Source organism: Stigmatopora nigra, chromosome 2 (genome assembly GCF_051989575.1).
Source record: "Stigmatopora nigra isolate UIUO_SnigA chromosome 2, RoL_Snig_1.1, whole genome shotgun sequence".
NCBI classification, from domain to species: domain Eukaryota; kingdom Metazoa; phylum Chordata; class Actinopteri; order Syngnathiformes; family Syngnathidae; genus Stigmatopora; species Stigmatopora nigra.
Genome location: NC_135509.1, coordinates 15603892 through 15629110, shown reverse-complemented (window position 1 = coordinate 15629110; position 25219 = coordinate 15603892). Strand labels below are relative to the sequence as shown.

General features: G+C 40.7%; 5 protein-coding genes across 15 annotated transcripts in view; 3 read left to right on the top strand and 2 right to left on the bottom strand.

The window, feature by feature from the left end:
- Positions 1–174: 174 nt before the first annotated feature.
- On the top strand, positions 175–11527 carry LOC144209534 (nuclear factor of activated T-cells, cytoplasmic 3-like). Of its 3 annotated transcripts, none has more exons than XR_013329163.1 (14): positions 175–499; positions 1345–1588; positions 2131–2439; positions 3250–3630; positions 4034–4196; positions 5185–5390; positions 5477–5649; positions 5720–5860; positions 6535–6593; positions 6660–6951; positions 7868–8026; positions 9016–9099; positions 9166–9632; positions 11376–11527. XR_013329163.1 is itself a non-coding variant. In XM_077735909.1 (11 exons), the coding sequence occupies exons 1-11, from the start codon at positions 433–435 to the stop codon at positions 7963–7965; spliced, it is 2133 nt and encodes a 710-aa protein (XP_077592035.1). In that variant the 5' UTR covers positions 175–432; the 3' UTR covers positions 7966–8494. The 3 variants fall into 3 exon arrangements, 1 of the variants encoding a protein (XP_077592035.1); XR_013329162.1 differs by having other exon boundaries at positions 8995–9099; XM_077735909.1 differs by lacking the exons at positions 9016–9099; positions 9166–9632; positions 11376–11527 and having other exon boundaries at positions 7868–8494.
- pdcd2l (programmed cell death 2-like) lies at positions 8631–10427 on the bottom strand. Of its 2 annotated transcripts, none has more exons than XM_077735959.1 (2): positions 9927–10427; positions 8631–9613 (listed from the first exon to the last, which is right to left on the bottom strand). In XM_077735959.1, exons 1-2 carry the CDS (start codon positions 10378–10380, stop codon positions 9006–9008), a joined length of 1062 nt encoding a protein of 353 aa, XP_077592085.1. In that variant the 5' UTR covers positions 10381–10427; the 3' UTR covers positions 8631–9005. The 2 variants fall into 2 exon arrangements, with proteins under 2 accessions (XP_077592085.1, XP_077592095.1); XM_077735969.1 differs by having other exon boundaries at positions 8631–9607.
- On the bottom strand, positions 11235–13838 carry immp2l (inner mitochondrial membrane peptidase subunit 2). 5 transcript variants are annotated; one of them, XM_077735981.1, is made up of 5 exons: positions 13777–13838; positions 12298–12461; positions 12111–12214; positions 11738–11906; positions 11235–11520 (listed from the first exon to the last, which is right to left on the bottom strand). In XM_077735981.1, the coding sequence occupies exons 1-5, from the start codon at positions 13808–13810 to the stop codon at positions 11392–11394; spliced, it is 600 nt and encodes a 199-aa protein (XP_077592107.1). In that variant the 5' UTR covers positions 13811–13838; the 3' UTR covers positions 11235–11391. The 5 variants fall into 5 exon arrangements, with proteins under 5 accessions (XP_077592107.1, XP_077592139.1, XP_077592130.1 ...); XM_077736013.1 differs by lacking the exon at positions 13777–13838 and adding an exon at positions 13508–13652; XM_077736004.1 differs by lacking the exon at positions 13777–13838 and adding an exon at positions 13299–13379.
- On the top strand, positions 13467–19713 carry znf277 (zinc finger protein 277). Its single transcript, XM_077735947.1, has 12 exons — positions 13467–13870; positions 14391–14631; positions 15112–15200; positions 15266–15348; positions 15693–15784; positions 15936–16046; positions 16703–16835; positions 17893–17960; positions 18019–18115; positions 18400–18442; positions 18954–19128; positions 19225–19713. Exons 1-12 carry the CDS (start codon positions 13843–13845, stop codon positions 19403–19405), a joined length of 1341 nt encoding a protein of 446 aa, XP_077592073.1. The 5' UTR covers positions 13467–13842; the 3' UTR covers positions 19406–19713.
- ankrd27 (ankyrin repeat domain 27 (VPS9 domain)) overlaps positions 19449–25219 on the top strand; it is a 19437-nt gene continuing 13666 nt past the window's right edge. For 3 of the 4 annotated variants that reach the window (XM_077735884.1, XM_077735898.1, XM_077735875.1), the window contains exons 1-3: positions 19836–20629; positions 22917–23039; positions 25064–25174. In XM_077735884.1, the coding sequence (XP_077592010.1) occupies positions 20603–20629; positions 22917–23039; positions 25064–25174 (261 nt within the window). In that variant the 5' untranslated portion in view covers positions 19836–20602. Of the gene's footprint in view, positions 19582–19835; positions 20630–22916; positions 23040–25063; positions 25175–25219 lie in introns of those variants that run through there. The other variant, XM_077735892.1, reaches the window with a different exon arrangement.

Sequence of the window (25219 nt, the reverse complement as noted above, 5' to 3'; positions counted from 1 at the left end):
CATATAATTTGAGAAATTTTGATTTGATGTGTTTGAGCCTGTCATTTATGGCAATAGGTGAAAAATTCTTTACTACTACATGGGCAGGAGAATTTCTCCCTTTTTTTTTTACCTTTGTTGATACAAAACCACCATCATTTTTACGCTCAATGTGCTCAGTAATATTGAGATGACCGCGGTAACGTGAACGCATCTTTGGCACAACCTGGTCGTAAACGAGTAGAACTTTGTTTGAACCGTAGTTCGGCGACTGCATCGAGCCCAAACGAGTACAAGTTGATGCCACAATGACAACAAAAACGCTTTAATTGAAGATCTGCTCCACTCAACTACTTATAAGCTTGCTAACTAATCGACGTGTCTGTTTACTGTCATTCAGCTCGACTTGGAACACTTCTACGTCTCTCCTAAAGCAAACTTTTGGCCGCTTGGATGTCCACTGCAAATTGCCCCGAAGAGCTGGATTTTGGTCTCATCTTTGAAGAGGGGCAACAGAATGGTTAGTTTTATTTAATGTTTTTATTTTTAAAATCAAAGATTTGCAGATGCGTTTAAAATTTATACCGGATGTCTGAAATTTGGGCGACGGCGTTATAATAAGCAGGAATTCTATACGTACAACATTAGACTTTTAAAGCATCTCGTTAACAATTTCATTAAAATATCTATTAATTTAGTGCATGTTGCGTCCATTGTGAACTACGTTTCCGATTTATTTTGAAACTGACAAGAGGAAGTTGTGTGTGGCCTATAATGTCAATGTGACAAGTGCAGCTGTCAGCTGTTGAATTCTTCATTTTTTTTTAACTTGGGAGGGGTGAAAAAAAACAATCACTTGCTCCTCGAGATTAGTGATCCAGACAAGATTAAAATACATATTTTATTTATCCAAACCCCGACAATGGTTACATTACTAAAATTGCAATATTGTAAGGGAAAAAAAGTGCGTTTGCAAAGAACACTTTACATAAAATAAAATTGGGATCAATGAAATTTTCAAGTAATAGTTTGTTGCTACTTTTTTATGTGATATGTCAGTTTAACAATTTCAGATTAATTTTAACTATTCCAAAATCCCAAATATTTATCATTCATTTGACAAATTCAATTCCTATTTTATATTAATTGAAAATGACACCCGCCCCCTTTAATTCATGAGATATACCAATATTTCAGGTCTTGAAGTTTTAGCATTCACAGTCAATTTCTACAGTACTCTTTCTGTTCTCGTGTGTTATTATACTACTGCTGCTGCTGTTTTCTTGTTGTCAGGTTAACATAATTCATGTAAATGTTACCACAGTTTGCAATTCAAATTTTGACAATGTTATGGTCTCATGTCAGGTCTCCCCATCCAACTGGCCCCTCCCCTCGACCTACAATCAATGGGTTCATCATATGGCGCCCCGGGGAATTCCCCGTCATTCCCCTGTCCCAGCATCCAGATAACGGCCATTGCGCCCGGTACAAACAGCAACAATGATGAATCAGGTGGCGCGGAGGGTGGTTACCCGGAGTCGTCGTGGCGCCGAGACCAGTTGTACCTACCGCTGGAACCGTGCTACCGTGATGCCCCCTTCTGCCCCAGGTATTTGTAGTTCAACAACATGAGCACGAGTGTGTAGCTAAAAGTATTTGTTTTATTTTTTTCGGTTTTGGGAGTGGCTGAGAATCAAACCCCATTATTTCAATCAAACCTGGCAAATAAAATTATTTTGTCAGTGAATTAAAAACGTACTCTCAATGATGCGACATTGACTTTTTATTTAAAAATAACGGACATAGTAGATAAGATTGCATCTTATAGTCCGAAAGATACAATACACAGACCTTCTTAAACCTGAAATCTAGGTTTCATTTTCTCAACATTAGATTAATGGCATAGTTCATGAAAGTAGCTCATTTGTATTCTTGGCAAATTAAAACATTAAATCTATGGATACTTAAAACCACCTATGAATGTCTATTTAAAGTAATGAAATTTTTTTTTATCCTGCTCATAGATTAACTGAAACAAAATATTGAAAAAAAATGACTTGGTTTGCTTCAAATCAATTTTCCTGCAGCACTTTGATATCTGACCTTTATGTAACTTGCTTAACATTTATTGTAACATCTGCCGCCCCGCAGCCCCTGCAGCAGCCTGTCGTCCCGCAGCTGGATGTCGGACCTTTCTTCTTGTGACTCTTTCTCACATGCCAACGATGATAACGCAGACGGCGACCTGCGAGATGCTGCGTTGCTCTTAGCGCTGGGCACCCCGGGCTGTGGGAACCATGGCGGAGGAGCCTTCGGAGTGGAGCTATGGCAGCAAAAGTACCAGAACCCTCAGAACTCGGCATCTGTCAGTCCAGCGCTGTCGCCTTACCAGTCCCCTCAGCATTCTCCTCGCGCCAGCATCACCGAGGAGACCTGGATGAGCCGCCGCCCCGCTTCCAGGTCAATCACATTACAGCCCACACGCTTAGTAGAGGGTAACAATTGATCGATTGTTATATTATGATACTTTTTATCCCAAAATGGGGCAAATGAACATTCAATCGCACATCCAAAATAAAATGGACATTTAGCCCCGTCCATGGCACTGAAACCAGAGCATTCAAAGTCAGTCTTCCTGGTTTTTGGACCTGAAATCAATAGGAGGTGACCCAGAAATGCTCTAAAATCAACTGAAAGTGAACAAATGATCAACGGGAAATGACTTGAAATTAATTAATTGGCTGCCATTGATGGCAGATACTTTGGAAATGGGAGAGATGGATCTAAATAATAAAATGTTCATTTGCTACCCCACCTTCCATTCTGAATTAAATTGGATCTCCAAGTGATACACTAATTTAAATTCACAGCAGAAGGTTGAAAAGACCTTATTTTAATGGTTTTAGGTGTTGAATATTGTAGAATAATCTCATGACTAATTTATTGAAAATTGTTGTAAGCCTTGTATCGCAAATCGTCTCGGATCGTGAAACACCCAGAAGTTCCCACCTTTAACATTTAATGGACTAATTCAGAAACACTGTATGGTAGAAAATGATCCAATTTCACTTATACTTGTTCCCATAATTTTTATGAACATTTTTTCTGAATGAATACATTTTTTTAAACCCATACCAAAAATTCAAATAGACAAAATTACAAATATGGTAGTGCCTGACAGCCTTGCGGTCTAATATAGTTAAAAAAATATGAGTCAATTAATATTTCAATCAATAATGATAATGTTGACCATCCATGTTTCCCCAACAGACCTTCTTCCCGACCTACATCACCATGTGGGAAGCGTCGTTACGCTAACGGTGACACTTTTGCACGCTCGCCATCACCTCAGTGCCCGCCCATCGTAACATCGGGTGGGTCCCCGTGGGGGAGCGTGACGGACATCACGCCGGCAGGACCCCTGGGACTCTCCTACCAGGAATTGGATGTCCCGTCCAAAACCAGAAGGAAATCTGCAACACGGCTGGGTGTCATGACAGGAGAGTCATTTTTGGAGGATGTAGGGGCCAGCGGGGCGCCCACACCTGGGGAGGTGTCAAGTGAGAGTGGCAACCTGGCTGAGCTTTTCCTTCAGGTTCCTGCCCACTTCAGCTGGACTGCCCCCACAACTGCAACTGCACCCCTTTTTAGGTACTAAACTCATTCATACACAACTTTTTTGGCTGCCATTCATGGTCAACAATAGAGTAGAAACATGACCATATAAAAGCAAATGTCCGTATTAGTAGACATAATGTGGGAACACAAAAAAATACCAAGATGTTTACATAAGTCGAAACAAGGCAACAGGGAAAGTAAAATAAATAGAGATGAGATGACAATATATGACTAAGCAGGAAGTAGAACCACCACCGGAAAGGAAAACAGATCAGATAGGAAATAGAAACATAACTAACTAAGCATGAGGCAGAAGACAATACCATAAGTAGAAATGTTAACAGCAAGGAAATATAATTGTGTCCAGATGAATAAAGGTATAAACATGATAGCGAGATAGTAAAAGCCCCAGATTGATGGTGTTTTTTTTCTATAGAGCATCGTCCCCTCCCCCGCTGGATTTTCCTCTCCCGAGTTCCTTTGGGCCCAATCGTTTGAGCATGGAAGCAGAACCTCGGCCTTACCACCGTGCTCACTACGAGACCGAGGGCAGCCGGGGAGCCATCAAGGCTCATGATGGGGGCCACCCCAAAGTCAAGGTAAGGATACCAAGTTTGGAACTAAAATCATTCCAGTTGCTGCCGCTAAACCTCACAACTATCCAATGTGTCTCACGTGTTGCATTCATGTTTGTTTTAAGTTGTAAAATAAGATTCAATGGGCACAGATGGGCCGAGTGGAGGGAAACATTTGTGAGGGAGCAAGAGGTTGGTAGTGTAACTGACACCAACCGCGGAAATTCTATTCTGGGCGTGACTTTACCAAGCGCACATAAAGAAGGGCACGCGTGGCAAACAACACGCTAACTCAAAAATGCACCCTGCCTGTCATGCATACTACATTGTATGCACGTGTACTGTTCATAATGTAGCATAACTTAGTCATTAAGTACAATTAATCATTTGACTGATTAAAATTTATACTTTAAGAAGACACTGCTGCCTACTTGTATTGTAAGGGAGAACCAGGTTGCTTGTCACATCGGTTCGTTGGCACAATTGCTGTTACAGTACCTGTAGGAGCCAATGTTGCGCAGTTTCAATGCTGAAATGATCACAATTATGCCAAGACACATTATTTTGAGCTCAGCTAATTTTATCAAGGTCCATTTTTACATCTTTGCTATTTTTTATGGTCTTTTAAGTGCAGGTTTCTAAATATGAAAGTGTTACCAATCAAAAACATGAGGAAAACTTTGCTTGATCTATCTGTATCTAGCAAGGAGTGTAGCTATTGGCTTAAAAAGCAAACTGGAGTCAATTGTCACACCATTGACAGTGCAAATTATATATAATTCGATTTTCATGATGATAAAATCCCACTTCAATAACAATTTCAATACAATAATTAAAAAAGGCAAATCCAACTCGGGCATTCAACTTTCTTGGAATTAATTAATGACCATTCAAAGACAAGTTTGTGAAATTATAGTCATAATAAAACTGTAAAAATGGTGATAATCAACACCGTTCTCCTTTATACTGATGTAATGTGGGAAAAAAAGGTACTTTGTCTTCTTGAACACAGCTAAGTGGTCCATGCTGGCGGCCCCCCTCAAGCCTTTTGGTGTTCATGGGCACCGCAGACGAGCACCAACCCCTTCGCCCGCACTCTTTCTACCAAGTTCACCGCGTGACGGGAAAATCGGTGAACACCTCCTGCCAGGAAAAGATGGTGGATGGGACCAAAGTCCTGGAGGTCCCCCTCTTGCCTGAAAATGACATGACCGCCACGTAACTAAATCTATATATTAATTGAAGCACAAAAAAACAAAAATAAGTTTTTGGATGAATGTTGATTCTTGTTTTGTGCTCATCAGCATCGACTGTGTGGGAATCCTAAAGCTGCGCAACGCCGACATCGAGCTGAAGAAAGGCGACTCGGACGTGGGCAGGAAGAACACACGTGTCCGAGCCGTTTTCAGGGTCGCCCTCCCGCAGCCGGATGGACAGACGCTATGGCTCCAGACAACCTCACTTCCTGTGGAGTGCTGTGAGTGTCTGTCTCTACAATGTGTTGGATGCGGTTCCATTTTGCTGAAACTGTTCTATACGAATTCCAGCACAGCGGTCGGGTCAAGACCTCCCCCGCGTAGACCAATTCACACCCGTTAGCTGCCGGCAGGAAGGTGGACAATGTCTTGTCATCATGGGGTCCAACATGACGTCGCGCTCCAGGGTGGTCTTCGTGGAGAAAAGTCCCGGTGAGCTCTTTTTATCTCCTGCTACAATTTAGAATGTTTAACCAGCATGTTTTGGGGGATTTGGGAGGAAACTGGAGCACCCAGAGAAATCCCACACAGAGACAACATGCATACGCCACACAGCAAGTTCCACTGGGGATTGTACCCTCAATCCTAAGAACTGTGAGACAGACCTGTGACTGCTGCCTAATTAAAACGTACAAATAGATACATGCAAATAAAGAAAAGCTATATATTTCCTTTTTTTAATTACAAAATGTTTGAAAACGGGTTAGTAAATATTTTTGCCTAATAGGAGGCTCAAAAAGAGCATTTGAATCATCTTTAAGCCAACACTGTCTTAATTGACTCACAGTTGTTGTTGATTGTATGTATAATTGATTAGTTGCTGATTAGTTGAGTCATCATGGCAACCTTAGTATTTTAAAACTGGAGACCTGAATTGTTAAATGTGATATTGTAAGTAAGTATTTCCATTCTGTATGCCCATTTTCTTATTGAAATTGTCAAAGAGCTTGTCATTTAGCCACTGAATTCAAATCCAAATATGATGACATTTTTTGGGTTTGGATTCTTTTGACTGAATGGAATCCTAAAATCTTGGCTTCATTGTTTGGTCGCAATTATCCTTGAAAAGACTGTCTACTAATGTCTCATGACTGACACCTTGGCAGATGGGCGTGTCCTCTGGGAGGCGGGTGCTCCCGTTGTACCTGAAAAGAGCACCAGCAGTGTAAGTAGTTTGCAAAATAAAACCATGGGAACAACAGTTACGTCCTCAAATATGTGTGTGTTTCAGTCGAGCCTCACCGTGCACATTCCAGCATACAACCACAACACCAGCGTCCCGGTCCAAGTGCTCTTCTACGTAGCCAATGGCAAAAGACGAAGTACTTGGCAGAACTTTACATACCTGCCTGGAACACAATTTGCCACGCCCCCATGCCAGGTGGGCCCCCTTGACGGGGAAGCGCTACGTTATCTTGTTACCTCCCCACCGGCCTCCCATTCTGGACCCAACATCAAGCGGGAAACAGAGGACACGCCCACGGTGGCATTGCTGGAATTGCAGGAGATCACATTGGATGACGGTGAGATCCTTGTTGTCTTATTTTTGCTTCTTAAATGATCTGGCGTGAGCTAAATTGCTTTCACTGGCCGTAATTGACAACTCAACAGATGAGTTGGTACAAAATGTACAAAACCTTTTTTTATGGTCATTTTAAAGCCTTTTGTCTGATTTTTCAAAACTCATAAAATATTGACTTTTGCCAATTAATACAAAATCTACCAGATGAAAGATGACTTTCTTATGCTAGGATTTTTCTTTTACTAATTAGCAGATCTTCAGTTCTTTTTACCAAAATTATTTTATTTTGCTCCAAAACCTCCAATATCGACGACTCCATGGGCTGTCCATTCATAAATAATATATATTTTCAAGAAACACACTATGGGAAGCAGGTTGGGGCTAACAGTTGATTATGTATTATCAAAACAATGCCATATTTATTTTTGGAAGGCAATGTCCAACCTTGGCAATAACAGGGGTTCCTACAGTTTTATGTATAAATAAAATATATTCAAGGCTTTTAAGAACAGGATCAAATGTCGGATCCGCAGCAAATTTTATTGCAAAAATATAATTCCTATCATTCAGATGTAAGAAAGAAAGAAATATATCAGTGACAGTTTCATGTATAGTTCCAAAATTTGGTCATTTTAGACCTACAATCTAAATACAATGCTTTTTGATACTACTAAATGAGTACATTTTTCTTTTAAGACCCCGTAGGAAACCTGAATAACAAAAAAAAAAGTTGGGGGGATAATTTCAATGATGTGTTTTGCTTTTTAAGAAATGACACCAAGGAAATCAGAAATTGGAGTTTGTGAATACCATAGATTTTATATGAAGTTGGGCTTCCATTTTGTGTTGCCAGATAGTGGATAATGCTTTGAAATTGGTCATGCTCTCTGACAACCGTGTGTCTGCGTTGTGTGCAGTCAACGAAATCATCGACAGAGATCGATGCAACCAGAGCAGTGCCACAAGAGCCGACCCACCGGACCAGTATCACCAGTGTGACTGGGACTTCAAGTGAGGCGACGTCAACCTGCCCTTACGAAAATCCCCAAAACGCTTACGACTTTTCTATTGGCCAGGTGAAAATCTATTTTTAATACTTGACTTCCTGTTTGTGTACCTCTGCTGTGTTATTTGACTGCTGTGTTTAATTATATATGGTTCTTGCGACAACACAATCGGTTGGGATCACAATCATTTGCATGCAACTATGTCATAATAATAATATAGTGGAGCCTTGCTATATGAGTGTATTTATCTTTTCATATGGCACACCAGATTGATTGGCCTCCACTATGCATACATATGTATGATATTACACAGGTTTGTCTGATAAAGATAAATTTGAGACCTTTTTAATGGGAGGAGCTTTAAAAAAAAAATACAATTGTTCTTCTCTTTACTGACTAATTAAAGGTGCTATGAAATGGTGACCATGCCAAAAAATGACTACATACACTGGTTTAATGTTACATGTTTTTATTTTGTGAGAAGTGAAGACTAATAATTATATAAATTATAAAATAAAGAATATAATTTACCATTAATATTTCACAGTTTCTGTCACTTTTATAGATGTGTCCACATAGTATAGTACTACCAATTTTGAAGACACTTCTATTTCATAGCACTTTTTAAGCCACCATATAATGTAGGTATTGGTCAAGAAGAAAGGCAAAAACATTATTTCTTATCAAGAGCTTTTATTGATGTGTTAGCCTCTTTTAATTTGGAAATCAAATGTATTTTGGACAAAACTGGCGCAATTGGGCGACCCGGCAGTGTGAGTGCTTAGCGTGTCGGCCTCACGGCTCAGGGGTCCTGGTTTTAAATCCAGGTCACTGTACCGGTGCAATCCTTAGTGTGAGCGGAGAAAAAAAAAAACGGCAAAAAAATGTTATACCAATTTTTATTCAAAAATGATGGGTGCGCGTTATACTATAATAAATATGGTACCTTTTCTGTATATCAATCAAGCCGTGTTTCTAACTTTCACTGACAAGGTCTTCAAAATCCTAGTAAATCACGATGTCCCAAACGGGAAAAGATATTTGTGCTTCATTTAAAGAGCTCCTGGTCCGGGTCCATTTGGACAAAGCAGAACTCGCTGCGGGGGTTCCTCTCCGAAGACGTCCAGCAGCTCACAGCGCAGGTATAGACCAGCACTGTCCCAAACTCCATCAGCGAGGCGGCATTTGTCCCAACCGCATCCTTCCAGCTCAGCAGACTGACGAGGGCTGGCATTAGCTGGAATTCAAATGTCCGTGGGCCCCCACAAGAAGTACACGGAGGCACCAGCTGCCGCTCGTCGGTGGGCGGTTCCGAGATGAAGAGCGTTTGTCCACCGCGGCAATAGCGCAAGATTTGTTGGGGACATGCCGAGATCCTCTTTCGGAATCTGGAGAAGGAATGGTCGCCATGATGCGCTTGAGTCTTTTCATATTTCTCGCCGCTGCTTTCGTCTAAGCCCGCGACCACACCCTCTCTTCTCTCGTAGTCCTTCAGCAGCTTCTCGGCATGAGACAGCCCCACGTCGTCCTCGACCAGTACGTCGCGTTCGTCCACCACGCTGATGAAGAATGGGTGCAGAATGGGAACATCAGGCTGAGGCTCTGCAATGTGAAGGCTGTCCAGCTGGTTGCTCATCTCTTCAGGAACATCTACAACTACATGGTTTATTAACAGGTGAGCAAAGAACAGGTCTCCACTCCATGTATTTCTCCAAATTTTACCCTTTTATTGACGTTTTTCTCAATTATTGGATTAGATAGGATAATTGTTCATCCCATATTTAAGAAATTTCATTGTAACAGTAGCAAGAGGCGAGAATGCAGATACAAAAAAGGCATTTTAAACATAAATAACAAAAACATTAAATTCTGTAATTTAAAAAATTCTTAAACGAGATAATTTTCTACTAGGGTGGACTTGATTCAACAGCAATGTCATATTTATAATTCCATCCAAAACATTTCGTACCTTTTTCCTTCTCCGGAACGATTTCGACTAACTCTTCAAATTCCTCGTTAATGCCCCAATCATCGGCAGAGTCACACCAATCACTGGCCGACATAGGAGCCTCTTTGGCCGGTTCGGTCTTAGCGGAGCTCCGCCCCCCTACCCCCTCAACCTCCAGGCTTTGATAGCGGAGAGCCGTCCAACTCTTCGCCCGGCCACTGCATTCGGCAGCGGGGCAGGCGAACAGCTGGAGGGTCCGGTGATAGGGCGACCCCATCAAGGGGCAGTAGACCTGCACCACGTGGACGAGCGGGACCGAGCAGCACCCGCAACGGGGGGACGAGGGTGGGAAGCCAGGTACGAGGTCCGGAAGGCCACCGACTTTGTTAGTGAGGAAGGACGACCGATGCTTGGAGTCGTCCAAATCGCCGTCGAAAACGCCGAGAAGAGTGATCTCTCGGTTGGGAGTAGCCATTGCGACACGCGTGGGGAGAACAGCCAACTGCCGGAAAGCACGTGTCAAAATAATACTTAGTATGGCGTCGACTGTGGTTTAAAACTTTACTAGCGCCATCTGTAGTGAGCAGTGCCTACTGCAGCAGCACCTATGGAATTAGTCACCTAAAACAGACAACTGATTTTAAGAAATTCAGTTACTTTTTTTTTTTTAAATAGTAACGGAAATATTACATGTCTTGTGAAAATTGCATTACTGCTTTGCATAGTCCCAGACAACTATAGTTTTTAGAAGAAATATTTTGGCACTAAAACACCCATAAAAAATACTTCTACAAACTAAGGTTAGTGAAACTTCAAGACAATGGGATTTCATCAGGTATTGGATCATACCACTTAATAATAATTATTATTCACCTCAAAGAAAGCATGAAAAAAATGTTTTCTTCTATAGGGATGGAGGTATATTATTGTTTTTGTAAATTCTTAATATACTCATTAAATGTATGACCACAAGCTGAGCAGGAAAACGGTTTCTCACCAGTGTGGATTCCCATGTGACTTTCAACTTCTATTTCCTAAAAAAGCTTTGCCCACAAGCTGAGCAGGAAAACGGTTTCTCACCAGTGTGTATTCCCATGTGACTTTCAACTTCTATTTCCTAAAAAAGCTTTGCCCACAAAGTGAGCAGGAAAACGGTTTCTCACCAGTGTGTATTCCCATGTGACTTTCAACTTCTTTTTCCTAAAAGAGCTTTGCCCACCAAGTGAGCAGGAGAAAGGTTTCTCTCCAGTGTATACATTTTTCTTTTTTTATATTTAATCCAATTTTCTATCAAAATTTTAGATTTAAAGCCAAACACAACCATGTATGTACACAAAAATTAAAATGAAAGTTTTATTAGCAATGTCATTATCACTTCTTTAGACAAAATGGAGGACAACTATGAAGAAATAAGTCATGATCACGATGCAACATATCAGAGCACTATTACTTCACTGTCCCTCCCGCCAGCAGGAGGAATGCAAGGTCACTGATCATCATCCTCGTCGATGAACAACGGCGTTCTGTCAGGTGGGAGACGGCCTTGGATGCGCTGCCAGCGGGCCGGAGGCCAAACGATGTGAGATGCACGACCGTGGAGGAGAGCCAGCGACACCTTGATGCACAAATACCACTGTGAGTCCTGTTATTAAGACCATCTTTTCTTCTCATGTATAATATGCACGATAAAAAATGATTGTAATAACAATACGCTTCAAAGAAATAGAATTCAAACAATTTTGCAGCCATATTTCCTATGGACTGGGTCTGTTTGTAACATCATCCAAGTGGATGGTTGCTAGTAGTGGGTTGGTTTGGATGGGTACACGTACCGGGCCAAAAGTGTTGCTGTCTAGACTGTGGCCGTGATGGTCACCCTCTATCCACAAGTGGCCGTCAGGGACGCGCACATGTCGCTTCTTGTAGCTCAGAGTCCTGATGAAGTCGCCCTCCAGGCCAATGACACGCTTGATGATCTTCTGTTCAGGATTCCTTGGAGACCTAAGAGCCAACATGAAACAAAATTGCACATTGACTGGTCGCCAACTAATGTCCAGGCTCAAATAGAGAAACAACAGACTGGTAAGGTTTGTAGTTAAGTAGAATACTCGTTACTGTTCACGTTTAGCGGTGTCTCTTATTGGCTAATCAATAAACAAAACAAAAAAAGAACAATTTCTACTGAATCAGTTAGCAAAGACTCACATGACTGACACAATGTCTCCTCTCTGAACTTGGTATTTCCTAACACTCCAGCGATTGAGCAGAACCACGTCACACTCGGATGCACCGTCTGGGTTTAGAAAAGGCTGCAACAACACAGGGAATTGGTCTCTGCTCACCCCTCTCAAGTTTTGCGGCCAGCCGGGTGTCATTTTTGGGATGGCATTACCTGCATGGATGCACCTTCCACCCTGGCCACGTACGCCAAGCGGTCCAGGGCAGTGACAGTGACGGGAACAGCCACAAAGAAGCCGCTCACGAAGGCTCGCAGGTAACGGCGCCCCCACGTTCCTCCCTGAGCCATGCTCACCGGGATATGAAGCAAACAGGAAGCTGAGAAATGACATCACTTTCAGTTATGGCACAGAATCACTTGGAAGGCAAGTGAACTTTTGTTTATTTTCCCCCTTCTAGTCAAAGTCTATCGCCATAAATAACATGCAATGAGTATAAATACTATGATTTTTTTCTAAGTCTTACTTGGGGTTGTAACCAGGGTGTGTTTCAGCTGCTTTTCCTTTTAATGAAATTAAATGTAGTTTTAATTAATACTTATATTTAGAATGATATAAAAATAGAATGATTATATTTTTCCAAAATATAGATCATAAAAATTGCGTAATTTATTTATTTATAGCAATAATAGTCACTTGCCCGAGGAAAGGATTAAAGGTCTTAACAGACAACTAATGCTTGTTGCTAAAATGTATTAGTAATGTGTAAGAATACACGTGCTAATATTTTCAGTGATGTCAACAGAAAAACCTTGACACGAGTATAAATTAGATAGTTCACCGTCAAGTGGCTTTAATGTGACGATGACTGCAAAAACACTACGTGGAAATTTCAATGGGATGGGAAAAAAATCAGAGGGTTACAACTTGATGTTTATAAAGATGTCATACACTCCCTCGGTTCATCGTGTTTCGGTCAAATAGTAAAACAGTTGATTATCTGTGACTTTTTTTGACCTCAACATCATGAGCAGGCGCCATTCATTTGAAACTGCATGCTGACTGCTAACCAAAAACATGCTGCTAGATAACTAAAGAAGCTTCAAACGTTTAATAACCAATGCCTTGAAACAATTGTTTTGTGATTTCTCTCACTGACCTCAAATTTGACAGCAAATGAATAAAAAAAACAATGACACCAAGCTAGCATACCCACCGGCATGACTTTGCTGATATCCTTTATATGAAACTAGATGTTTATAATTTGAACTTTGAGCCAATTCAGGCTAGCGTCGTCAATGATCGGCCATTTTGTACCGGGACAATACAATTTAAAAAATAATATTTAACATTATAGCACGTCTGCTGTACAATTCCGCGATCGGTGGTTTCTGACATTCGTGTGGAGAGTTTGCAGGTTCTCACAATTCCTGCGTGGGTTTTCTCCAGATCCCCAGTCACCTTTATATCCGCGATTTCTCCCGATAGAAGATGGCCACGAGTTACTTACTAAATTGTATATTTATGTACGACTTCCTGATGCTGTTTCGTTTATTATTTTCCTTTTTTTCTCGTTTTAATAATAATACTAAAGTGTTTTAAGACTCATAAAACACATGAGATAAACAATGTTGGTTATTATTTTAATTGTTTTAAATACATGTAGTCAGCAAGGCTTTCATTAGACGTCCTACCTCTTGTGCGTATTGCGCCTTCCGATTGGTCCATTTGGGGATGTTTTCCTCATGTGACTTAGTAAAATGGCTACAAGAGACACGGGTGAAGATGGTATGTTAATCGTTAAACGTGTCAACTATTTCCATCTTTATTTAAGGATAGTTTAACTTGAAGAATGTTAACATCTGAGTGGGGTTGCAACATTTTACGCATTTTTATGCCAACGTTAATAGAAACTAACAGTTCAATGCTGTGGAATGAGCGATATCCTTCAGTCAAAACCTAGAGCATTCCATGTTGGCAACTTCTCAAAAGTAACAGTCTAGTTTTCATACAAGGTCACTCTACGTACATTGAATTGAATTGAATACCTTTATTGTCATTATTACAAGTAGTATACAATACAAATGAAGTGAGTTTAAAAAAAAGTCTTTTAAGTGATTAGCAGCACGTGAGGTAATTGTGGTGTTTTAGTGCAAGTAAACATTGGCAGTGCTAAGAAGTAACATTTTGAAAACATTCATTACTCGTATGCATCTGGCAGTGGCATGATATTTTACGTATAGTGCAGTCATAGTACATACATGAAAAGGCAGTAAATATGTTATAAGTGTATACTGTATGTTCTCAGGTGGGGACCAGATCCTGGAGCCGCTATGTTTCCCAGAGCAATCTCACTTTCCTTATCCCAGTAAAACAAGCGATCCAGACTCCAATCATCCTAGCTCCCATGGTTTCACCGTAGACTTGCTGTCGTGTCTCTTCTGCTCAGAGTCGCTTCCCGTCACGCACAAGGATATTTTCCTAAAACATCTTCTGCTGCAGCACAAGTTGGTCATCGCTGATGTCAAACTTGTGGCAGACCTCCCAAGGTAATATGCATCCTCTATAATCCCACACTTTTGTTTTTCATAATAGTTGTGCACTTGCAAAGTTTTGTTATCAATATTCTGTACTTAAAATAAGAAAAGGCCTTCACTTGATCTATTTTATGAAAAGAACGTTTGGAACACACAGTTATTCAATGGAATCATTAATTGTATTTGATACTGAGAGCCTAACTTTTTCTGTACCATTGATCCTCACAAGGGTTGTGAAGGGTGCTGGAACTTATCCCAACCAATCGCAGGGGACAAGGAGACGTTCAGACTCATACTTAGGGGCAATTTAGACTGTTCAAACAGCCTAACATGAATGTTTTTGGAATGTGGGAGGAAACCGGAGTACCTGGAGAAAACCCACACAAGACCGAGGAGAACATGCAAACTCTGCCCAGTGGGGATCCACCTGGGATCAAACCCTCCGTCCACCGGGCCACCCAGACCCTAACATTCATAATTTTATTTGTGCAGCTATCTATTATACTGGAAGGGTCGATTTCTGGAGCAGCCTGTCACTGATTTCTGTAGTCAGATCAAGACCAACTCCACTGGGCCTGTCGGTGAGTAGGCAAGGGTGTCTGTGCGAATGCGATGTCGTGTGACTATCCAGTGATCGATCCTATAGAAAAACAGGAGCTTTATTTCCTCCTCTGCGATGTCCTTCCGGAAGACCGTGCCCTTCGAGAGAAGCTCCAGCAGAAACGTCTGGTGAGACATCTCACACCTTGCTAGCAATTCAGCAGTTCAATTCAATCAAGTCAAAGCATCAGTAGGATACCAAAACAAAGCAGCACACTATCCGTTTGAGGAATATGTAGATATAAAATTCTCTTTCTTCGAGATCCGGAAAAGTGAAAGAAAACATGAATATTCTGGAGAGAGCTAAGATTAAAATGAAGTTTACTTGCCAAAAACCAAAACAGCAGCACCCACACAGTCAGCCAAGACACACTTTATAAGTATTATAGATAACAATGAAGTATGTTTCCTGGGTGAAATGGAGGCATATGAGATGGACTGATTTTGGGTTTCCTTTGGTGTTGCACACTCAGGAGGAGGTGCTGGAGCAGCAGCAAAAAGAGCGAGAAGACTGTAGCTTCTGTCGAGTTTGTATGTTCTGCAATGATGAGTTCAGGGGAAACAGGTAAACAATGATGAATGTCTGTTGTTTCAATTTCCAAACTTGATGACATTGACGGTCAAAAGTTTGTCATGATTTAGAATGACTCTTTCCACTTTACCTGACACGATGGAGCTAAACTGATGTCAACAATGTGGTGGTGACCTTCTTTCAGGTCCAAGCTTCTGAACCACATGGCACACGAGCACTCGTTTAACATCGGGCTTCCCGACAACATCGTCTACTGCAACGAGCTTTTGGACACGTTGCAGAGCAAAGTGGACAAGTCAGTCAATACACTTGGCATGCTTTTCATTTTCATATGAACATCGTTGTATACACACATGTTCAAATGTGTAGGAACCCTTGTGAAATTCACCAGCAAGTTTCATTGAAGTTTAAAGCCAGGGTGTCCTGTTCCCCAAAAGGCAGCAGTGTGTGCAGGTTTAATATTCCAACTAATATAGCACGGGCAATATAACTAAAGAGCTCTATGCTGAAACAAGCACCACCTGACTGCAGTCAACTGATTGTACATTTAAGACACTAGATTGGTGTAAACTTATTCTCTTCATCCATTGGAATGAAAACATTCATAGATAAACACTAAAACTAAAAAACACATCAAACTCAAAAAGCACTGTCCATTTATTTTGACCATTCGCCTATAAATGCATGAAATATGCTTGAAGATAAGTGCTGAAAACATGGGCAAAATCTGTAAACCCAATTTTTTTTTATTCACAGAAATTTTGCATGCCTCTTATCCGGCCGGTCTACACTTGAGCGCAATGAAACAATGTAGTATTAACTTTTACTTCGACTGGACAGTGCTTTTAATTCTTTAGGTATTCCTGTTATTTTCCGGAAAACTTTTCTTTCATTAACAGGGCCAAGCGCACTTTTGATCATGTGTTTATTGTGTCTTTTTGTCCATTTCAGCTTGCAGTGTTTGTACTGCGAAAAGACATTTAAGGACAAAATCACGTTGAAAGATCACATGAGGAAAAAAGCACATCGCCGCATCAATGCCAGCAACATTCAATATGATCGCTTCTACATTATCAACTACCTGGTAACTACATCTTTCAACTCATAATTATTGTCCGCTATATGTGGGTCAGCATCCATTTGTACAACAATTACCTACCAGTAGCATTTAAAATGATACGATTCACTGGCTATAATTGAATTCAATGTTTCGAGCCCAAAATTCAGCCTATTCAAATTAATACCTGGAAACTGGACAATGAAGGTGACATTTTTCATTATATACAGTATTTTTAGGAAAATAACTTGCACTTGAGTATACGTTGCACCAGCCAAAAAATAAACAATGGAGAGGAAAAAATATATAGAAATCGTACTGGTTTCTAAGTCTCCTTTTTTAGCAGCCAATTTTGCATTTCATCAGAAACCATGTAAAAACTTAAGTTAAAGTAACAATAGTAAAATGGTGAACAGGCTAAATAGGCATTTTTTAACATAACAGTTTTTCAGATAACTTTAAAGAAACAACTGCTGGCTGGTCAGAGAGGAAAAAAAACATTTTGCACTTGACTACTAGTCGCCGGCCCAGCCAACCTATGAAAAAAGTGCGATTTATAATCTAGAAAATATTGTAATAAGGCAATCTCGTTTAAATAATGATAGATACTATGGACAAACAGCAAAAGAATCACACCCAACACATTTACATATTATTTTAATATAAAGTGTCAACCTCTTCAGGTTAAAAATAATGCCTATATGTATTTCTGATTCCTAAAAACAAAAAACATGGAAATAAACCATGATAAAAAAAAATAATATGCTCAAGTCAAACAGAATGGCTGCCATGAACAGCACTAGATGTTCAACTACTATGAAAAAAACATGACGTTAGTATTACTCTGGTTACCCTTAGCCGGTATGTATTTTTTTTTTTTTACATGTTTGGAATTCATTCGTTTGGTGATTAAGTTTTTTTTTTTTTACAAAATATTTATAATTTAAGGAACAAGCATTTCAAATGCAAATGTTCCTTTTGTATTTTTAGGGGTAGTACTCTCAAGTTCATATTCAATGCCATTATTCCATATTTTAAATATTGTATCCAAAGCCTGCTAATTGTGTTATTTATATGCCCTCAGGAGCTTGGAAAATCTTGGGAGCAAGTGCAAAGTGAAGATGACCGTGAGCTGGTGGAGGACAAAGACGAGTAAGTGGACAATTTGGACTTTGTGTTGGAAGTTTGCCTGACGCTGCTGTCTCGGCAGCGACTGGTCCGATTGGCGTGCTTGTCCCATCTTGGCCGTCTGCTTGTTTTGCGATGATCAGCGCGACACTATGGATGACATCTACGCCCACATGAAGGTAATTTGGAAGAAAATGGGTGAAAATGCAGTCTTTCCTTCTTGCATGTGTTTCAATACTTTTGTCCAAAGGCCATATTTTCTTTATTTTTCAAGTGTCCTACATGTCTGCTAATATTTTTGGTCTACCTTCAAGGAACAAAGTACTTTATAAAACTAGGATTAGGATGTTAAAATTCTAAAAACCATTGAACCATAATTGCTGCTTAGCAATGTTTAAAAAAAATATTTGAAACGTTTAGAAATAAAAATAAGATACTAGTCTATGTGCTGTTTTTTTTCCAGGAAGTACATGGCTTTGATCTCCAACATCTGAAGGCACAGCTAAGTAAGACATTCACTCTTTGAACCGCTTATCCTCACAAGGGTTGTGGGGGTGCTGGAGCCTGTCCCAGCTAACTAAGGGCACCAGGCAGGGGACACCCTAGTTGGGGCCAGCCAGTCCATAGCCTTAATCAGGGGTGACCAAACTATGCCCCGCTGCCCAGTTTTTTTTTTTTTTTTCAAGATAATCAATTATCAAATATGGCCTCCATCTTGAGTTCAGGTTACATTATTGCTGGAGGGAGAGAGTGAGATATGTTAAATTGAGCTATATTACATTGACAGTAATAGATAGCAAATCCATTTAAACTAGGGAGTGAGGGATTATGTTTCACTACCATTGACTATTATGGAGGTACAATCCATCTTGACTGGATGGCTGGCAGTGATCAACTTTACTTACTATATTACTTTTCCTGAAAGCAGTCTTTGGAGGCAAATGTTTGCACACCCCTGAATCCATCTGTGTGTTTCGACAGTGAATAACGTACAGTGCCTGTCATTCTTCTGTTCAGACCTCACATTCTACCAACAAGTGAAGATGGTTAACTTCATCCGACGTCAGATCCATCAGAACCGCTGCTATGCCTGCCAGGACAAGTTCCGTTGCAGAGAGGATGTGGTGAGACATCTACAGGATGAGCATCACACCATGAGACTACCACCCTCTGCCACCTGGAACCAACCTCAGTGAGTTTTGATGGCAGGCCCGGATTAAATGGTTTTATGGGAGGGCCCGCCTACTCCGTCCGTGCCTTTGACGTTTGGTGTCATGTGACTGGTCAGGTACTACTTCCCTACTTATGAAAATGACGCCCTGCTGTGCGCGCTGCCCGACAGCGATGGGGAAGAAAGCGAAGGGAGAGCGGGGGAAGACGGCGTCCCCGTCATTGCCGAGGATGTGTTGGATGCCGGGCTCATCAAGGAGAGAAGCGTTCTCAAGAACTTGCTCAGAAACGTCACTTGATTCACATTTCTTTTCCTGCACCGCCAAATCTGACTGGACTCTTTTTGGTGACATCTTTTCACCATCTGATGTTTAATAAGTGAGAGAATTTTCTTTTCTTTTTTCAGTTTGCCCTAATTATTCGGATCAAAGGATTGCAAATTTGCACCATCTGTCAAACACCTGAGTCTTCTATCGTGAGTGCAAAGTTATTTCAATCTACTTACGTTAACTAGTTTTTGAAGTCTAATTAGTTGCCAGTTCTTGTTGTCTGTAGCAAATACTTTCTAAGATTTGGAATTAAAATATCTGTAATTATGCTTTGCAAAGTTTGTTTTCGATTAATGACTGAATGATGGAAGGAATCGGGTAATTCTCGTATTTTCTCGTACACAAGCCGTAATTGTAACTAAAAAAATAGGACCAAATCAAAGGCATGGCGTATTGTAAAATTCAACAATTTTAAGGGTGTGGTTTATGCACGGGGGTGGCTTATATACGGGAAAATCCGGCGTGCCATTAAGCATTAAGTGTCACTTGACTTTTTTTCAGAACTAAGCAACAAATCTCATCACACTGCAGCAATTTTTTGCCAGGAAATCTGCCCTCATTTCTTTTTAGCAAAATATTGAAATCTAAACTGCATTTAGAGTTAATAATCAAACTGCAGTTTGAAAAACGAGTGGCGTTTCCCTGGCCTATTACTACGACGATGTTGAAATCTGCCTCATATGAATAAGTAAAAGTTCAATGTACTGAAAATCTAATTTTAAAAATGTTTTACATATCTAAAATGTTAATTCTTGATTGTTAAACTTTTAAAAATGTTACATTTCTTTGTCATAGTATATATTACTTATTCCTTTTGATCGAATCAAGTTAACCATCTGTCTGCGTCCCATCCAAACGACCTGCTTTGGGGTCGCGACCCACTCGTAGAATACCCTCATGATGAACTTTAAAAACAGCATGTAATATCAAAATTGGCCAACAGGGGGTGCTGTTTCTCTTGCAGTGATGGTCAAGTGCTGCTCATTCGTGTGATTCGGTGTGTTTGGTCGTAACATGATATGTTATTGAGCATTTGCAGGACAATGGCTGTCACTCGGCGTGACGGCAGAGATTGTGACTCGTTTGACGCCGCGTTAGCTGACAGCAGGTCAAAAGGCTGACGGTGCCGGGTGAGCAAGGCCGAGGAAGACCCGTGTAGGACGTCGGATGTGCCCAAGACCTCGATACAAGACGGTAAGCGCACTTATTTACTTTTGTTTCTTCCTTTGAGCCCCGTCTATTTCGACCCTATAAGGATGACAAGCCAAGCTATTTTCGCTCTAAACTGGAGCTGGCGAACAGCGTCTGTTTTGGTTTTAGCTGCTAATGAAGCTAATTGTGCACACTTCCTGTCCGGATGGGCTGAGCCACAATGGGCTTCGTGGTGAAGCATTAAATCTAATTATACTTGTATAATGACAATACAATCATTCAATTCAATAATAACACGAATCTAAATATACATCTAAAGCATCAATTGACACGCATCTGAGCTGCAGAATGGCCCAGTAAATAAGAGCTTGCAATTCACTATTCAGACTAATAACGAGCATATGACAAGTTCCATGTCATCCGAATGATAAGAAAAACATTTTTTTGGTTATTGATTTTAAACAATGACAATCAAATGCATGGGCGTTTCTGGGTTTGGTGGGCAATGGATGGTTAGCCCCCCACGAGATGCACAAGATATGTTCCACACGAGCACTCGATTGTAATTGATAACCACTTAATCGTTTGGGACTGTTGTCAATGAGTTTTGGCTGTAAATAACGTAACGTTTTTGTGTTGATTGGTTTCCGTCCAAAAAAGCCTTTTGACTTCTTATCCTCTAGTAAGGGCATTCCATTTTTTTCTCCGATTTGATTACTCTCACAAATGCATTGTATATTGTCTAATCTGAGGGACAATAAGATTCCTAATACACTAATAAAGGGGACTTTTAGGCCACAGGGTTCTTTTTTTTGTATTTTATTTTTTTGGACACTTTTGATTACTAACTCTTTATAGGCACTATTTCTGGTAGTTATTATTCTAATTATACATATAGTAGCAAATACGTTAAATCTGTACCTTGCAAGATTAAAAGGAATTTTAGATAAAACATTGTATTCAAATCAGAGCGGATGCAGATTTAATAATAATTGGTCAATTTACATTGCTGTATAGAGTAAGTAGCACAGGGGACGGCAAGCATAGATTCTGAACCGCTTATCCTCACAAGAGTCACGGGGGTGCCGGAGCCAGTCCCTCATAACAATGGGCAAAGTATGCTCTGAACTAGTTGCCAGCCAATCGCAGAGACAAACAACCATTCACATACAGACACACACACACACACACTTGGATAAAAACAATTTGGCTATCATGCATGAATCATGCTCAACATATTTTTAATTGAATTTAATTGTCAAATCCATTGAAAACCCCCAAAACAGTGGTCTAGAAACAAGTGGGAATTAATAGTCAAGTAAATCGAAAACAAATGTTGTCGGAAATCTACTTAGTAAGAAAAACCTTATTGAGTCACATCATCTAAAGCATTTATCACTAATTTGATTCTTGACTAATACGGAGGGACCGGGTTCTGAGAGGGCACGTGGCATTCACTTACGTCATGACCCGTCACAAGAGGGCTGGGTATTCCTGGCCCCCGGGGGGTCACAAGTTCCCACGGGGCCATCACGTGATCTCATTCCACACTTTGATCCGCAATGAGGATAAGGGAGTAGCTCTGGCTAGCCTGTAGTTTGTACTGGAGTGAGGATAGTGTGCGTTTGTAGCTCTTAGTGTGGAGATGAAGCTGAAATGTGAGGAGGTGAGTGTAGCATTGTTGTCATCTTTGTTGCTGTCAACGCTCACTTATATTGATTGACTTGCCATTTAAGTTTCACTCATGTTAACATCCCATTTCTTGCTGCTTAAACTTGCGCTTGGAATTTTCCAAAACGAAAAATCTCATCAGTGTATGTTTGCGAGGTGGAATGGTTACTTGGAGGCATGTTGAAAATTTGAATACATTGTGATGTTTGAGTTTTGTTTTGTTTTTAACCTTAAAATTAAAATTTGGTGTGAACTGAGAATGCTAGTTTTCAATAAATCCTTATTTTAGTATTTGTTGGAGTAGTCTTAGTTTTGATCAGGCGACCTATGAGACATTTGGAGACACATTCTCAATGGTGACAGCTTTTGCAAGGCAACAAGCATCTATGCCTGGCTCAGAATGTCTGAACTTTAAGTATTTTTTGCTGAACACCTGCTCTCTTGTAGGTGGCAGTCCCTCACTCTTCCCTCTTAACCCGTTTCCCCTTTCTGTTTCTTTCTGAGTTGTTTTCTACTCGCTAAACTTCCTCATTACCAGTGTTGCATTCTCATACTCAGACTGTTTAGTGTAGTAAGGAAGTCAATGTTTAAATGTTTTCACTTGAATTAAGACAAATCTTAGTTCAACTCTAACCCCTGTGGTAAATTCTTCCTTCAGGTGGCACCCTTGGATCTTCCCATGGCGGTGTACGACGAGAACATTGCCAAAAACCCCTTCTTTGTGGCCCTGGAGAAGCTCAGGCCGGAACTCTGTGACCAGGTGGCCCAGCTTCATGGCATCGTAAGACCTTCGTTCTATTCACACCCTGTAACCCCACAGATAATCCTTTTCAAATACTCTTTCTTGTCTTTTATTGGATTCATTCTTGCATTTGGATATTTACATGGGGCAGTGGTTAGTGTGTCGGCCTCACAGTGGGGGACCTGGATTCAAATCCAGGTCGGTCCACTTGTGTGGAGTTTGCATGTTTTCCCCAGGCCTGCAGGGGTTTTCTCCGGGTACTCTGGTTTCCTCCCACATTCCAAAGACTTGGATTATAGGCTGATTGGACACTCTAAATTGCACCTAGGTATGAGTGTGAGTGTAAATGGTTGACTGTCCACTCATAACCTGCGATTGGCTGGCCAACAATTCAGGGTGTCCCCCACCTTCGCCCCAAACTCAGCTGGGATAGGCTCCAGCACCCCCTGTTACCCTTGTGAGAATAAGTGGTTCAGAAAATGAATGAATGTACATGCATATTTCACCAGTACTGATCACCCACATACGAAGGGTGTTTGGTCCATGTTGCAAATATCTAATGATCCTTACATGCTGCCAATTTTGCCCTCTATCATCAATCTGGTGAGGATACTTTCCATTTTTATGGTCATCTCCCTGGTCAGGTACTCTGGGCACCTCTCACCTGATTGATCGAGGCCCCAAAGACATCATTGGACCTGCTGGAGACATTGTGACTTTTGGTAGGCCTAGGAAATGCCTTAGAACCCTAAAAATAGAAAAGACAGGGAAGCCTAGGATTTCCTGCTTAAGTCACGACCCCGCGAGGATGAAAATGAGTGGACAGATGGACATAAATCATGAAAAAAATATATTATCAGTACCATCTGCCAACTAAAACTTCCCATGAGCAAAGATACTCAGCCCATGTTGTTATGTTGTTCCGCGTGTCCTTAATGCTTCAATGTTTATGATTTCCGGGACAGTTTAGCTGATGTCAGGCTCTGTTACTCATTGACAATTCCCATTTTCACTTTGAAGAATTGAGCTCAGCCAGCTGTCCACTTGTGTAAACAAATGAAATTATCTCCAGTCAAGTTGCGATAAGATCCAAAAGTCACTCGGATGTAATGAGCCAAGTTTGTGGCACTTGAAAGAACAAGTCGGCATAACTACAAAGCCATCCTGTGACCCAAGAAGATACCAGTTTAGATCTTAGCACGGCGGATATCTTGTTATTTCACAGTGAAATACTTCCTTGAAAAAGTAATTACCACACACATTGAATTTCACTAAGTGTGTTAATCGATTGCCACAAAGAACATAAAAAATTATCGCTGTCATCTGACTGACACAGGTGATACGTATATCTGTCTGGCTCTAAAATGTGAGCTTCTTTCTGACATTCAGTTCTTTTTCAAGAATACATTAAATTTTTGGTTTAATTGGCAGATCAGTCTCACAGTTCTGAGATCGATAGTTCAACCTCAGATCCAGATATTCTGATAATCAATTACTGGAATAATTAAATGTTAATAATGCTTGTATCTATTTTTGTATGAACAATTTCAATGTTGGGTTATGAGAAAAACTCTAAATAATATTCTCTATAACTATTGGGCATGTCATGCATGCAAGTTGATTTACCCCAAGAACAAAATTCTAGTAAGTAAATATAATATGGCCTAGTGGACGAATGGTTAGCGCATTGTCTCACTATTCTGTGGTGGAGGGTTCAATCCCAGGTCTGGACCTCCCTTTGTGGAGTTTCCTTGTTTTCCCCGGTGGGTTTTCTCCAGGAATTCCGGCTTCTTCCAACATCCCAAAAACATGCAGGGTAGGCTGGATGAACACTTCAAATTGCCCCTAGGTATGAGTGTAAGCATGAATGAATGGTTGTCCGTCTCCTTGTGCCTTAGGATGGTTGGCCACCAATTCAGGTAGTCCCCCACCTGGTGCCAATTGTTTGCAGGTATAGCCTACAGCACCCCCGTGACACTTGTGAAAATATTGTGGAAATATAACTGGATGAATTAGCTTCAAAACTAGCAGCTCACTGTTTTGACACACAGCCATTTGTGCAGGTACTGGTTCCATGCCGTGAAAGTCTCGACGGCTTCACTGTATCAGACCTTAATTTTGACCACTATGTGCTTCAGCCAGTAGAGGACGGATATCAGACTGCAGACGGAAAGGTTGGTATTTTTATTCTATTTAACTGGCTATGCAGTACGTCTAAG

What these genes read in the sequence shown, in the direction of transcription:
- LOC144209534 (XM_077735909.1), top strand. Translation starts at nt 433, where the DNA reads ATGTCCACTGCAAATTGCCCCGAAGAGCTGGATTTTGGTCTCATCTTT. An exon ending in CTCACTTCCTGTGGAGTGCT is followed by an intron (nt 5,650 to 5,719) that starts GTGAGTGTCTGT and finishes TACGAATTCCAG; the next exon opens with CACAGCGGTCGGGTCAAGAC. An exon ending in GGAGATCACATTGGATGACG is followed by an intron (nt 6,952 to 7,867) that starts GTGAGATCCTTG and finishes CGTTGTGTGCAG; the next exon opens with TCAACGAAATCATCGACAGA.
- pdcd2l (XM_077735959.1), bottom strand. Translation starts at nt 10,380, where the DNA reads ATGGCTACTCCCAACCGAGAGATCACTCTTCTCGGCGTTTTCGACGGC. An exon ending in CGTTCCGGAGAAGGAAAAAG is followed by an intron (nt 9,614 to 9,926) that starts GTACGAAATGTT and finishes TAAACCATGTAG; the next exon opens with TTGTAGATGTTCCTGAAGAG.
- immp2l (XM_077735981.1), bottom strand. Translation starts at nt 13,810, where the DNA reads ATGGACCAATCGGAAGGCGCAATACGCACAAGAG. An exon ending in TGGAAGGTGCATCCATGCAG is followed by an intron (nt 12,215 to 12,297) that starts GTAATGCCATCC and finishes GTGTTGTTGCAG; the next exon opens with CCTTTTCTAAACCCAGACGG. An exon ending in GGAGACATTGTGTCAGTCAT is followed by an intron (nt 11,907 to 12,110) that starts GTGAGTCTTTGC and finishes GTTGGCTCTTAG; the next exon opens with GTCTCCAAGGAATCCTGAAC.
- znf277 (XM_077735947.1), top strand. Translation starts at nt 13,843, where the DNA reads ATGGCTACAAGAGACACGGGTGAAGATG. An exon ending in GATGAGTTCAGGGGAAACAG is followed by an intron (nt 15,785 to 15,935) that starts GTAAACAATGAT and finishes ACCTTCTTTCAG; the next exon opens with GTCCAAGCTTCTGAACCACA. An exon ending in TTGCAGAGCAAAGTGGACAA is followed by an intron (nt 16,047 to 16,702) that starts GTCAGTCAATAC and finishes TGTCCATTTCAG; the next exon opens with CTTGCAGTGTTTGTACTGCG.